The 14,420-nt window shown below is 45.7% G+C and overlaps 1 protein-coding gene across 1 annotated transcript in view; it reads left to right on the forward strand.

Moving 5' to 3' along the window:
• Positions 1 to 1,495: 1,495 nt before the first annotated feature.
• The window catches only part of PPP3CA (protein phosphatase 3 catalytic subunit alpha), a 300,421-nt gene continuing 287,496 nt past the window's right edge, over positions 1,496 to 14,420 (forward strand). The window contains exon 1 of the mRNA XM_032631851.1: positions 1,496 to 2,328. Within this exon, the coding sequence (XP_032487742.1) occupies positions 2,271 to 2,328 (58 nt within the window). The 5' untranslated portion in view covers positions 1,496 to 2,270. The remainder of the gene's footprint in view (positions 2,329 to 14,420) is intronic.

The raw sequence follows: 14,420 nt of genomic DNA on the forward strand, positions 1-14,420 counted from the left end.
GGCCATGGCTCATGGGCCCAGCCGCTCCGCGGCATGTGGGATCTTCCCAGACCGGGGCACGAACCCCTGTCCCCTGCAACGGCAGGCGGACTCTCAACCACTGCGCCACCAGGGAAGCCCTCGGGTTTGAACTTTAATCTAATTCCTGTCCCCAGCCTCTGCTGGTCCTTGGTCCTTGTTGCTGAGGTTGGTTGGGGAGAGGGGCTGTGGAGAGGTGACCTTCTTGCAGAGGGAGACCTGCTCCTCATTCTGTGGCGCAGCAGGCAGGTCAGAAGGGAGCATTTGGGCCACTGTCACGCTTTGGCCTTCCACACCTCCCATTCCATCCTCCACACTCCTTCCAACGGGAGGATACCAGAATGGGGACCCACTTTGGGCTTCAGTGCCCTGCAGGTACCAGGAGCACCAGGTGGTATCGGGTGCTGGGAAGGGAGATGGGAAGGGAGACGTGGGGTCACCATTTACGACCAGTCGCGTGGTGTGCAGTGTCAACAGGGAAAAGGCGACCCTCTCTGGTGTTTCTCCCGCCCTCGCATCCCCATTTCTCCCTGGAGACCAGCAGGGCTGACCCAGGTAACTCAGAGTTGCCCAGGGTCGCTTGGACTCCCGTCCCCATCCTCAGTGGACAGCCCGGTCCCCCGTCCTATAGCGTCCCGCACTCTCCGCCACGTCCCTGGCCGGAGACACTCGGGAGCGGCTGTTCGTCGCAAGGTGTGGATGCACGGGTGGGAAACATTAATAACAACTACACCACGCCCCACAAAAGCCCCAACAGGAAAACCACCGTACACCCATCACAGGCAGAGCCCGTCTCTCCAAGGTAAGTTGTTTATTCGTCCCCATTTTGGCGCTTCTCTCTGGACAGCTGAGGCAGCGACAGCAGCTGTGCGGCGGGCCCCGGAGCTCCTAGCGCTCTTCCTTCCTCCGCCCTCTCTCGGTCGCCTCTCACCCCCACCCCCTTCCCTCCTCCCTCCGCCTCCTCCCTTCTTGCCCTCTCGCGGGCCACGCACACACCCGGAGACACCCTCCGCACTTGGCTACTCACACTGCGGCTTAACCCAGCCGACCAGGCACGGTTGCCAGAGCGGCGCGGGGTGTGTGTGCGGGGTCCAAGGGAGGAGGCCAAATGGGGCTGGGGGAGGCATGGTAGAGCCTCTCTCCTTCCAGCCGCGACCCCCTGCCCATTCTCCTTCCCTAATCCTGGGCTGCCAGCAACAGTGACACCTGAGCGGAGACTGGGCGGTGGAGGTAGCAGACCCGCTCGACTGGCAGCCGCGAGAAAACAGAACGGGGGGCGGAGACGAGGAGGAGGAGCGGGAGGCGGGACCAGAGGGGAGCGCCGCTGGCAGTGAGTGACGCGCACATTAGCCAATGAGCGCCCGCAGCTCCAACGCCGGGGGGAGTAGGGGGCAGGCTCCGCGGGGAGGAGGAGGCTGTCGGAGAGCTAGAGGCGGGGGCCGGGAGGAGGAAGGGGAGGAGGCGGAGGCGGGAGCGGTGGCGGCGGCGGCGGCGGCGGCGGTGGCGGAGGGTAGGTTGCGCCAGGGACTGTGTCTGCCGAGCTCCGCGGCTGTGCCTGTGTGAGTGAAGGAGCAGCGCGGGGAGGCAGAGGCGAGCGCGGCCGAGAGCGGCGGCGGGACGTCTCCGGCGGCCGCCTTTCAGCGGCGGTGCTCTGTGTGGGGAAGCAGTGGCAGCGGCAGCGGCGGCAGCGGCGGCAGCAGCAGCAGCGGCAGCAGCAGCAGCAGCAGCAGCAGCAGCGGCGGCCGCCTCTCCGCCGCCGGGGACGCTGAGGCGCGGCTGGTGGCACTGACATCGGCGGCCCTGCCTCTCCTCCCTCGCCCCCGGCCCTCCCCATGTGATCGGTCTTAATCCCGGCAGTGTGCGCGCGTGGGGCTCCATTCCGCGGTGCCCGATCTCCGTGCCGGGGTGGGTGCTCGTGTGTGCGCTTCCCCTCCCCATCCCCCTTCCCCCAAGAATAAAAGAAGAACCGAGAGGCGTGCTTAGAAAATAAATAAATAACCACCACACACGCGCAGCCCGGAGCAGAGTCGGCGGGGCTGGCGGCGGCGGCGGAGGAGGAGTGAAGGCGGCGGCGGCGAAGGAGGAGGAGGGACGCGCGGAGAAGGCAGTAACTTTCAAGCCAGCTCAGAGCCCAGACCTCCAGCCAAGCGGTTTGCAGCGCGGCGGCGGCGTTGAGTGTCTGGCCCGCCGGTCCGGTCGGGGTGTGCAGTAGGACGGACGAGCAGCGCGTCGCTGTCCCCCGGCGGCCGGAGATGTCCGAGCCCAAGGCAATTGATCCCAAGTTGTCGACGACCGACAGGGTGGTGAAAGGTAAGCGGCGCGCCGCGGTCGCCCGGGTGCACAGTGTGCCGCAGGCGCCGGGCGGCTCACCTCCCCTCCCCCAGCCCCAGGTTTTCTCCCGGCTCCAGCCACGGACCTTCTAGGATATTGTGCAACCCTCGAACCCCCCTCCCTCGCGCGCCCTTCCCCCAGGCTTCCCACCCGGCCCCCCTTGGGGCATTTTTATGTAACGGGGGCGTCAGTTGGCAAATGGCTGAGCCGAGGGGAGGCGGTGGCGGGGTTGGCGGTGGCGGTGGCGGGAGGGGGCGCCCGGGGGGTGGTTGCTGGCAGGGTGTAGCTGCTGTGACAGAAATAGGAAGTGGGTGGCTGCTCGCAGTCTTGCATGGGATCGGGTTTATGGTTTTCTTTTGCAGAGGGAGGGGTGATTTATGGCTTTTCAGAAATTAATATGGCATTTTTATGTGGCCGTGGCTTTCCACCGCCTGCCTCGCTCGGGCAGGGTTCTTTCGGCGCTCCATTGCAGCAATTCTCTCCGCGCCCCCTCCCTCTTCGCTTCCCTCTGAAAGGGCCCGCACAGGACTCGCGAGAGAGCGGGAGAACGTGGGGGGAGCCCGGCGCTTCCTTCCGCGCGGGGCGGGGGCGGCCTCAGGGAGGGGGTGGCGGAGGGGACGCGCAGGGGGCGTGGGAGGCGGGGAACGACCCGAGAGCCCAGCCGCTGCCGCCCCGGGATTCCCCCGCAGGCCCTGAGAGAGACGCGGAAAGCGGTTCCCCAGCCTCCCTCGCCGCCCCCAGCCTGCCCCCGCCGAGCTGTCATTGCTCTTGAAGGGTGCCCTGCTGGAGCACACCTCCCCGGTGGTAACCTCACCCCGCTCACTTTTTCCGTGCCCCTGGCACCCGCTTGTTAACGGGCTATTTGATTCCTGTCATTGGCTCTTGTCTCCCCCGGGAGCACAGACTCCTGGCGGCGAGGGCCCTGGGGTTTCTGGCGAAGAGAAGCCGGGATGCGTGGGGGTGAGGAAGGGGACAGGTAGTGGTCTCCTCTCTCGCACCGGGGAATCCGCCGACTCCGTTGTATTCTGTGGTGGAGTGGGGGTGGAACCATCCTGTGAATCCTGGAAGGATGAGGCCACAGAGCAGATACACCAGGATTAAGTAGTATCCCTAAATGTAGTATCCCTACGTTCCTGGAGTCAGGACGCAGAGCAAAGTAGGGATGGGCACGGGCTACGCGCAGAGCGGGCCTCTGGAATTGGAAACAGCGCTGGACGGTGTAGAGAGAAAGTGTGTGTGTGAATACGCCTGTGTGTTTTGTGCCGAACAGAGATAGTATCTAATGTGGCCTGAGCATGCAAGTAGAGTGCAAGGCAATGAAGTCGTATGCACCATGAGCAGTTAGGTGAAGTAACCCAGCAGTCTGAAGACCATGCATGATGCATAAGTCCTTATGGGGCTTCGGAACTATTCATTGCTTCACTCAGGTTTGCTCAGTTTTTTTTTAAAGTAATGTGCGTGTGAGTGTGTGTATGTGTGTCTTCTCTCTCCTCTTGTTTTGGTTCTATTAGAATCATTCCTGCTTCAGTGCAGTATTCACAGACTCATCAAAATAAGGAGGTAATATCTCTAAAAAAATGACTTGAAATAGGTCTATTGATGCACAGCTATTCTTTCTGCAGGCATGGATTTTCATGTAAACAGTCAATTCACATTCATTCAAAAGAACTATGTTTTGTGTTAAGGGCCTCTGTTGACATTTTCAAAAATTAAGACCTTTTGCTGAAATATCAGAGAATAACAAATATCTCCCTAAGGTGTGAAGTTTAGGTGTAATGCCAATCTGTATGTTGAGATTACCTTTTTTCAAAACACTTGATGTAAAGCTTACAATTAAAATGATAGCAGTAAATGTGTCAGCAATTAGAAAACAGTCATGTGTACACATAAGGTCAGTTCTCTGTTTTAAATCGCAGAGTGTGGCTTCTTAATGTAAATGTAAAATTATCATCAAGTGAAGAATGTGAAAATAATTGTTCATACGTTCTGGCTTGATGTCTTTACCCGTTGACGTGAAAGAGCCCATTGAACCATTCCATGGCTATTTTGTCTTGCCTTTTTACAGTACTGTATTATATACATACTATCATAAATGGCTTTTCATTATACATACACATGACCACCGATAATTCAAAAAAATTTGGTTTACCTATTTTTGCAGAACTGAAATGCAGTTGGATGTAATAGATTCAAAATAGGAAAAGTTAATTTTGCATATATTTTGATAGGGATCTTGATGTGAAATTTTAAATGTGAAATTTTGTTTATAGAAAAGGTTTTATGATGAATCCTGATGTTAAGGTGGATATACTACTGCTATTCCTCTTATGCTTTCTTATAGACTTTATATGGTTGGCTTAAGAGGCATTATTGAAAGTTGGATTTGACATTTTGTCATACATATGATTTTTACCATCATTTGAGATGATAATCTATTTTGATTATCAGTCTTCTATGACATAGCATTTCCACATGAAAACATATGTATATGCTTAATGAGTAGGAAGTACATGTTTGCAGAATGGAATACAGGTTAGCAAACGATTTTTCACATTTACAAAAATTCAATAAGACATAGTTCACGAAGCCATGAAACCATGACTTTACTCTAAATTTTGTTAGAACTTTTATCTCAGTGGTCTGAGATTGACTCATGTTTTTAAAGTAGGCAAGTGAAATTTTTGTGCTCCTTAAGTATTCTTTCACTTTATAAAGTACAGATAACATTGACTCGCAAGTAGAAGTAAGAAGAATTCAGATCATTATTTCTGTGGCCGTGGTGTTTGTTTACAGTTATCTTCGTTAGTGTGATCTGGCTTTTGTTGTATAACAAACTGCTGTTTACAAATAAAGCTGTGCTTGTGGTTTTGTTTGTAGTAATGCGATGATGTGACAGCTTCCTTGATTTGTATTTCCAGAATGCAACTTTAGAAAGGTAGGCAGGTTGAGTTTTAGTCTCGACTGACTGTAGTTTTTCAGATTTTCAGCATCTTCTTGAGTGTGTTCACAGACCCTGGTCAGTTTTTAAACCTTAAAAATGGAAGGGCATGGCAGCATTGGAGAGGAAAAGCATTCGTTTAGATAACGTCAGAAAGTTACTTCATCTAGCAAAACTTGGGCTGTTTCATTTTGTCTGTTCTTGCATAAAAACAATGGAAAGTAAAACAATTCAGAGAAAACATCTTGGTAGTGCCATTTGTTGGAAAGCAGAATAGTTTCATCCATTTACTGTTTTATATTTTTAAAAAGAAGCATTGTATAATTATAAGGCAAAAGACAGAAGTCAATAAATAGAAGAATAATTATTTCCCCCTCTCCTCCCTTAATACAACCCATAGTCTGGTTTTTTCTCTTCAGTGGTGCTCCACGGGGGCCTTGTTCCAAACTCTGGCTTCCCTTCATGTCTCCCTGCCTGTTCCTGTCTTTTTTTTTTTTTTTTTTTTTTTTTTTTTTTTTTTTTTTTATGCGTTACGCGGGCCTCTCACTGTTGTGGCCTCTCCCGTTGCGGAGGACAGGCTCCGGACGCGCAGGCTCAGCGGCCATGGCTCACGGGCCCAGCCGCTCCGCGGCATGTGGGATCCTCCCAGACCGGGGCACGAACCCGTGTCCCCTGCATCGGCAGGCGGACTCTCAACCACTGCGCCACCAGGGAAGCCCCCTGTTCCTGTCTTTTACTCTTCTTCGTGTGGCCCTAACATTCCCTACGGGCTGGGCTGTAGAACTTTGTTTATATGACAGTTAAACACTTGGAGGAAATCGAACTGTATGTGACAAGTCTGCTGCTTTGTTATATCTCTTGCCCTTTCCTCTTTTCCCATCTCCAGGTATTTTGTAATGGGCCTTTTACCTTAACCCAAATGGTAGAAATTCCAGATACCATGGTTGTTGAGGGGTCAATTCCTGGGAAGTGTTTTGGGGAATTTCTCAAAAGCTCTAGTTAGGGGACCCTTGTGCTTTATGTCAGATTGCTTTTAACTCTTGGGAATGCAAAAAAAGGAGCTGTCCTTCTGTGTATTGTCAGCTTATATAGTATTTGTGTAGACAAAGTACACATAGAGAAATTCTGGAAAGCTATCTAGGATCTTATAAGCAAGACGATTGTAGCTAAGTAAAATGTTAAGTAAATAGGGATTCAAGCCACTAGTGTTTCTAGCTGAATGAGGCTGGTAATACTACTTAATTAAAGAAAACAAAAATATGGTACATCAGTGATAACTGTCATGTTTGGATCTTGAAATGGAATATTAAATAACGCCATTTCTTTGCAGTGTGTCAAGAAGAGCTCATTGTGAATTTATTTTACTGATGTTTGTTACCATCAGTTGAGCTTTTCCATGTATCTGGTTTTCCATTTGAGTATAGTAAAACTGCATTAATTCAGTGTCATTAATTGAAACTTTGACTAAATGTCATTGTTTGGTGGCTGAAGTTTACATCAGCACAGGATGTGAAGAAAGGGGACCGACTGCTAATCTAATTAATACTGTAAGCAACACGATTTGGGCATGGTGAATATCCTTCAAAAGAGAACAAATTCTTTTCAGGACTTAGTGAACGGCATGCAAATTAATGCTGTTAATTGCAAATTAGATTGATCTCTTCGTTAATCCTTTCAGGATTTCCACTATAAAGTAAATATAACACAAGTGCATTGTTTTCAAAACATTCTGTAAACTTAAGGCTTAAGGCAACAGTTGCAGCTGGGATTCAGGGAAATTCCAGTGCCATCAGTTAGAAGAATTAACGTTTAAAAAATAATAGTTTTTTGGGAACTGTGGGAAGAACGTCTGCTTTAAAGAACAATCTAAGACATCCAGTTAAAATGTGAAAAAAGTAACACCTTAGGCTCTAGTTAGAGGTTTACTCTGACATTTGTTTAGATTACTTTAAAAATATGCCTTTTAAGATCTGTTTGTTTCTTTATGATGTGCTTTTATTTGTAATTTTAGAGATATGAAATATGACTGACGTAGTATGCGTTTATAGCTTTTATAATTGGCCTCTTCTGCTTTTCCTTATCTTTTTTGTCAGCCATGTGTAAAGTTGAAACTAATTATGAAACCAAATAAAGAATCCATTTAGAGTGACCTCATTGGAAAACAGCATTTTTCTAGACATAGTCTCCTTTTAGCAAATCCAGTGAAATGATATGAAAAAATCATTTTGTTAATTTTTTCAGCAGCTTTCTAGTGTAGCATTCTCCTGATGTTCAAGAGGAAAATACAGTGAGATTTTGAGTCCCAGCTTCCTATAATTCCACTGTTACGTGTTAATAACATCACAGGCTACTTGTCCTATATGTAAATGGGCAGCAGTTGTACTCGCCACTCACTTGTGAGAACCAGAAGATCATCAAATGGGAGTTGAGAGCCTGGAAGGTTACCCTTGGTCCACTCACCTGGGAATGGCAGTTCAGTCACTGCTGACACAGAATTACAAATGACAGCATGTTAATGTATTTTCAGGGTCACTCAAGAATAGTCAGGACCATTAATATTGAAATTCATGAATGCCTTGGGTCTACAGTGGTAGCTCATGTGACATTTATTTTATGGTTGAAGAAATGGAGCCAGAATAGATAGAATGGATGGTCACAGGTGGGACTAGAATGGAGGTGAGTGTAAGCAAATTCTTCCCTTTGGCAAAGATGCTCTTCTCTCTTGAGCATCTGTTTGAAACTGTCACTTCTTTTAGTAATATTTAGGATATCACATTTTGTTTTGAAATTTTCTTTATTGAATTACTGACTATATAAAATAGTTTTATTAGGAGAAGCTTTTATATCTTTATATTTAGCAGAAATTTAAAGTCTGATGGTAAATGTTATAATCTGGTTTGATCTTGGCATGAAGTTTACTAAAGGAAAACTGTTAAACAGTGTTTTCTATTCATATCAATATATATGCAGAAATAGAAATAGTGTACACTCCTGGTAAGGAGTTTTATTTACTTTTATTTTGAAAGGTGTTATTGTAAGACTATTTGTCTGAACTACAGATAATGGCCCATATTGTTACTCTGGTTTGAGGATTTTGTTAATTTCTAGGGAAAGCTCTAGAAAATAGGAGCCATTGTTTCTTTTTCTTTTTTGCGGTACGCGGACCTCTCACTGCTGTGGCCTCTCACGTTCCGGAGCACAGGCTCCGGACACGCAGGGTCAGCAGCCACGGCTCACGGGCCCAGCCGCTCCGCGGCATGTGAGATCCTCCCGGACCGGGTCACGAACCCATGTCCCCTGCATAGGCAGGCGGACTCTCAACCACTGCGCCACCAGGGAAGCCCAGGAGCCACTGTTTCTTAGGCGATCTACTCCTTTTTTAAAATACAGTCATCAGGTAGGAATGATGTAGACGGAAACAGGGTTTCAGTTTGTAAACTGTCTTTAATATTCTTTGCATTTTGGCATTTTTAACCCATTTTATTTTATAATATTTCCATCTCCTGTATTCATACAGGCTGTATTCATTGATAAGCCATCCATTATATTTCACATAAGCAAACAAATTAAAAATTTCATATTCCTCCACGGTTAGCGATTCTGAATAATGGCTTAAAGCAGGTGGACTATCAACTTGAGGACTTAGACCTATTGCTGGAATCTCAAATCCATTTCACAAGTGCACATGCAGCTATTTAAAAAAAAAACTCTGAGGAAGCCGTTATCAGTTATTAAAATGCTATGTGTTTTTGGAATTGGATGGATTCCCTTTGAGACCATCATAGAGAGGAATAGAACTATGTGTTTTTCTTTTTATTTCCCTAGTCTGTGCTTTTGCCTCGCAGCAAAATATATTCAACTCTATTTTAAAAGATGGTCTCTCTGACTTTCTTTGAACTTCTGTCCCTTACAGCTGGAAATTCTGCATGTCTCTGCAAAAGAGCAAAACAAACAAGTAAATTACCAAAGATTTAGGTTAACAGCTGCTTCCACATTATGACATACCACCTTTCAATGTTCGTCAATTTCAGATACTTTCTATAGTTGTGAAACCCGAAGAATGATGGTTGATGCTCAGAGAGAATATTTTATTCATATGGAGCTAAATTTAAAAAAAAGTTCCCATCAGCTCCAGGATTCTAAGAGTTAAAGAGTCTCTACAGTGACTGTATAGTTCCAGTTTTTCTTTTTGGGAGGAGCAGCTACTTCTGATTTAAAATGTTCAGTTGTCTCTATGTAGTATTGGAATGTTTTGGAAATTTTAGTATGTCAGTGTCTAAACTGTATCTCCCAAGGTTGCTGCATTTACTTGGATGTTACATAAAATGATTTGTTAAAATGTGTATTCAAACTTTTAGTTTGGGAAATACAGTGCCTAGCTAATAGTGCCTAGCTCAATGCCTTGCACTTTGGGCACTGAATAAATTCTTGTTGAATGATTTGGGCAATGCACAATTATCACGTGTCTCCTGAAGCCATAAATGGAGACACATTATATGTTTATTTTGAGTGCGTTATATAAATTTCGATTCTCTGTAGATGGCTCTATATGGTGAGTGCCCGGTTAATTGGAATGCTGCCTTCTCCAGCGACATCAGGGAATGGAGTATGAGAAGAAGGCATTACAAAGGTGACACAGTTAGATTGAGGGCAGTTTTGTTGTTTGGTCATTTGGACTGGCTTTATGCCAGCTGAGTTTAAAAGGCTAAATCCTTTTCAACTTAGCATATTAACTTGAACCTGAAAGCTTTCTTTCAGTTTCTGTTGCATTTCTCCTTAGGCCGATCAATTTTTGACGAGTGAGAAAAGATATGTTAATCATTCAGTGTTTGATTTATTGGGTGATTTATATGTTTTAACTATTGTCCAAACTTGGACTTGAAGAGAACAATGACCTGGCAAATCTCATGAGGAGAAACAAAACATGAAAAATCGAAACCAAAACAAAGCAAAATTCTCTTCCTTTGTTTATATCTCAATTCATCATTTTCTGTAAAGCTTTTGTAATCCAGAAATGCAGCCTTCTCCAGCATAAGCTCCTGCCGTTCTCTGCCCCCGCAGTGTCACTGGAGGCTATCTAGTGGGAAGATACAGGGGCCGTGAGAAGTTAAAAAAGGTGGCACCAACTCTGCTGACTCCTTATGTTCTCCTAAGTGGGCTTTAAGCCATTCATTGACATTTGCTTTTAAACATCTTGTGAGCTATGCCATTTTATCAAATTAAATTAAAAGCACAATATATTTTCTTAAAATGACAGAACCTGAGTCAGGGCTTCAAGTTTGTGGTATAATTTTTTTGCTTTTTACAAAGGAATTAAATTTCTTTTTATTATTAAACCTGGCATTGTTGGTCTGCTATGTATATTTAATGTTAATAAATTAAAGTACATGCATACCTTCTCTGTGTGGGTCTGACTATTGGCATGATAACAGTTCTCATCATTTGATTCTCATTATTACAGCTTTAGTTCAAATGTCACCTCCTCTGGGACCCACATCTCCTGATACCTTCACTCATTGGAGTGAAGGGACACAGTCTCTTCGGTCTCACAGCGGACACCTTGAATAGAGCATGTTGCTGTGATGATTTGTTTACCTGACTGCCTCTCTTCCCCAGAAGTGGAGAGCCCAGAAGACTGGGTGTTGGTTCCACTTATCTTTGTATCTTTAGCCCTAGCACAGGGCCTGCCCTAGAACAGGCATTTGATACATGATTGTTAAATAAATGAAATAATAGATAAAGGATAAGAGGGATTTAAAATTTTAAATTATAGGGTTCTTTTCTGTTTTGAAATTTTGTGGATCTTAAATCATGGGTGGCTCACAAACGTGAGGAGTTTCTTGATTTGTAAGTGCCCATCCTGTAGAAGGTGTTTTTCACATGAGTTTTGAAATACTCTGTTTTATAATTGGGGTTGTATGTTTTTTGCCTAATAGCCAGCCTGCAGAAGCATAACTGGCAATAGTGGCTTACCCAGGGAGTGCTTAGTTTTCAGTGAGTCAGTGTCAAAGGGTGTATAGGTCGATTTACTCAAAGTTAGGTGATGTTTTTTTTCCTCAGGAAGATTGGAGATTATCCCAGGCTGTGGGGTGAGCTATTGTGACAGGCATCTGGGAGGCCCAGAGTCCACTTCACAATCATATTACTTACCTTGAGAAACGCGCAAATCCAAATGAATAAAGGTTAATACGTGTAGGAACCAAAACAGAGATGTAAAGCGTACTGCAGGCCCAAATATGAGGTGTCTGTGTAATAATACTAAAAAGTCTTCAGGCCGCGAGTACAGGCTGCTTGTGAGCCCGCTCTCCTGATGGCATATCTGCATGGTGAACGCTTTGAGGAAAGCATGGCCCTGGGATCAGGGAGGCAGCATGGTGAGCTGCCTGCTCTGATGGCTGTCACAGAGGACCACAGATGGATCTGCACGAGCCCACACTTGGTCATATGGCTCGCCGTTAAAGCAGGCCAGCCGGGGCTTTCCCAGCTCTGGTTTATGAGCCAGGATTTAATGTCTCCCTAGCACAGAAATACTTTTCCTTCAAGGAGCTGAAGACTAGGGAAACTATATTCCTACATAAAAATCTCATCATTGTCAACCTTCGCCCATCTGTGTTTAGCAGCCGGGGGGGAATCGCTCTTGTCTTCACCTCTAGTCAGAATTCTACATGAGTGCTGTGTCTCACTGCACATGCACTTCTAGAAACAGATGTAGAAAATTTGGAATATGTTGAGGGGGAAAAAAAGAGGTTCCCTCCGAGTGACTAAAGGGTTTTAAATTGTGGCAGGAACTGAGAGATTCTTCAGTCTTAAAAAGAAAAGGTTGAGTGGTGATTTAACTGTAGATTTAACATATTAAAAAGTCTCTTTCTACAGCGGATCACACTCAGATGTTATCCATCACCACTATCAAGTGGATAAGAGAAAACACTGTTCGGAAGCATTAGGGATTTAGGTGATTTTTTTTTTTTATAACCAATCAAGGACATTTAACCCTGGAATGCGTTGTGGGGATCTTCTGAATAGAGAGAATACATGATCCTCATTTATTTGGGTGTAAATGAGATCTGAGACTAAAATTATGAAAATTTGAAGCTAGAAGAAACCTTGGAAATCTAACTCCTGTCCAGCCTGGAGCCAGTCCTCTGATTGTGAACTGGTGAGAGGGATCGGAGTTTATGTGGGAAACCTTTTATCTCTTACACTTGCTCAAGTCTGGACCCTAACCACAATGAACAAATCGGACTCCTAGAATGGGACAGTGCCCCAGAAATCTAGCTCAGGCTATCTCCAGCGTGGAACCCCTGTCCAGACTCGCTGAGGGATAGTTTTCCACTGCCTGTGAACATATCTAGTGAGAAGGAGCTCCCGAATTCTTAAGATCTCCTGCTCTATCCTGGCCATTTCTGCCCGTCAGGATGTTTCCTAATGTTTGACCTCAGTCTGATGCTCTGACATACATGTTTGTTGTTCCTTGCATTGCCCTACAGAGTTCGATGAAATGAACCTTTTCTGTCTTTTACAAGAGAGCTTATTTGATACTAAAAACAGCTTCCCTGTTCTTAACTCTTCTAGCTTTTTCCCACATGTCATGGTTTCTGGGTTTTTCCCCATCCCAGTAGCCTTCTTGGAAAACCACATCAGGTTGTCAGGGTCTCTTGAAACTGGGGAAGTGGGCAAAGGTTCATCTTGGCTTACTTCCTTCTGTGAAACCTCTAGCACCGTGGGCTCGGTTGCTTCACTGTTCTTGTGCTAACCTTTAAACTTCCTGGAACGCAAGTCCTCCACTTGGGGGGCCCAGTCTAGCATCCATCCCATGATGTCCCTTGTCTGGGTGAGGGCCCCCAGCGTCGGGATACTCTTACTTCTCGTGCCCTCTTCCTACTGAATTTTCCTTCAATTGTATCTTCTCCCAGTCCTGCTGCATCTGCAGCTTTAAGGTATTGAATACCTAATCTGCTCTGTAACTAGGAGCTTTCCAGAAAACCTGGCTAGCAGATGCATTTTACCAGTGACTTCTGTAGGCATTGTTTGTATTTTGCTTGCTTTTATTTGTAATACAGGCGAGTACTAAAGACAGTGTGATAGCCTGACACCACGGTGGTTTAGTGGGGTAATTGAGGACAGGCCAAGTTCCTTGTTTACTTTTCAAATCACACCATGAAGGCGCCTCAGCACCCGACTTGACCAGAGCCCAAACCTGCCTCTTCTGCCTGCTCTAACTTCTGGCACACTCTGTCTTTAATAGTTGTTGATAAACAGCTCCTAAGGCCATTGAAATTGGCTAACCCAGCGAGTCCGATTGTAATTTGATAACTAGTTTAAGTTTCACCGAGGCCTAAAAGAGGCCAGTGGCTTCCAACTGCAGTGTCACAACACATTTCTGTGTTACACTCAGCTGTGAGGTATTAACAGCTACTGATAACGACATACAGAAGTTTGCAAATGACTTATTTTAAAATATCTATATATAAACTAGGGTGGATTCAAGTTCAGCCTTAAAATGCTACTTTCACTTCATCCTGATGTGTTTCCTCATGCGGGAGAGGATGCGAGCTGCAGCTGTCACGGTGGGTATTTGCATAGCTTGCAGTCCTCTTGATCTTACCGATATGCCTTTAATCACAGTGGAAATCAGACATTCTTGTAAGTTGTGGCAGTGTTTGCCTTCATTTCCGTGAGCATTTTTGAGGATAGTTTATTAGAACCTGGATTCACTCATGCTATGTTCTGTGCAAGTGAATGTCATGTCATATGCATCTTGAGAGAAAAAAAAGTCTGAGACTTGAGAGTAGAGAGCAGACCTTTGCTAGCCAGATCTGTAGATTGAATAGATCTTGAAACATATAGGTAGGCACTTTTGGGGTGATTTCAAAGTGCCTTATGAAACTTTCTCTCCTTGAACATCTCCTAGGGGGTCACACCTGAAATTCCATTATAAATTACTTATTTAGGATAAGATTGGCCTTCTTGATAGAGGTTTCGAAAGTAACTGATCTGTAAAAAATAATTTAGTGAATTGACTAGTTGTTTTTTTTTTTGGGGGGTTTTTTTGCCTTTGGGTGGTATTGAATCCAGGAAAAATCGTGTATTTTAGGAGTCTTTTTGTGAGTGAACGTTCATTTCTCTTTAAATC

This window comes from Phocoena sinus, chromosome 5 (genome assembly GCF_008692025.1).
Source record: "Phocoena sinus isolate mPhoSin1 chromosome 5, mPhoSin1.pri, whole genome shotgun sequence".
Lineage (NCBI taxonomy): Eukaryota > Metazoa > Chordata > Mammalia > Artiodactyla > Phocoenidae > Phocoena > Phocoena sinus.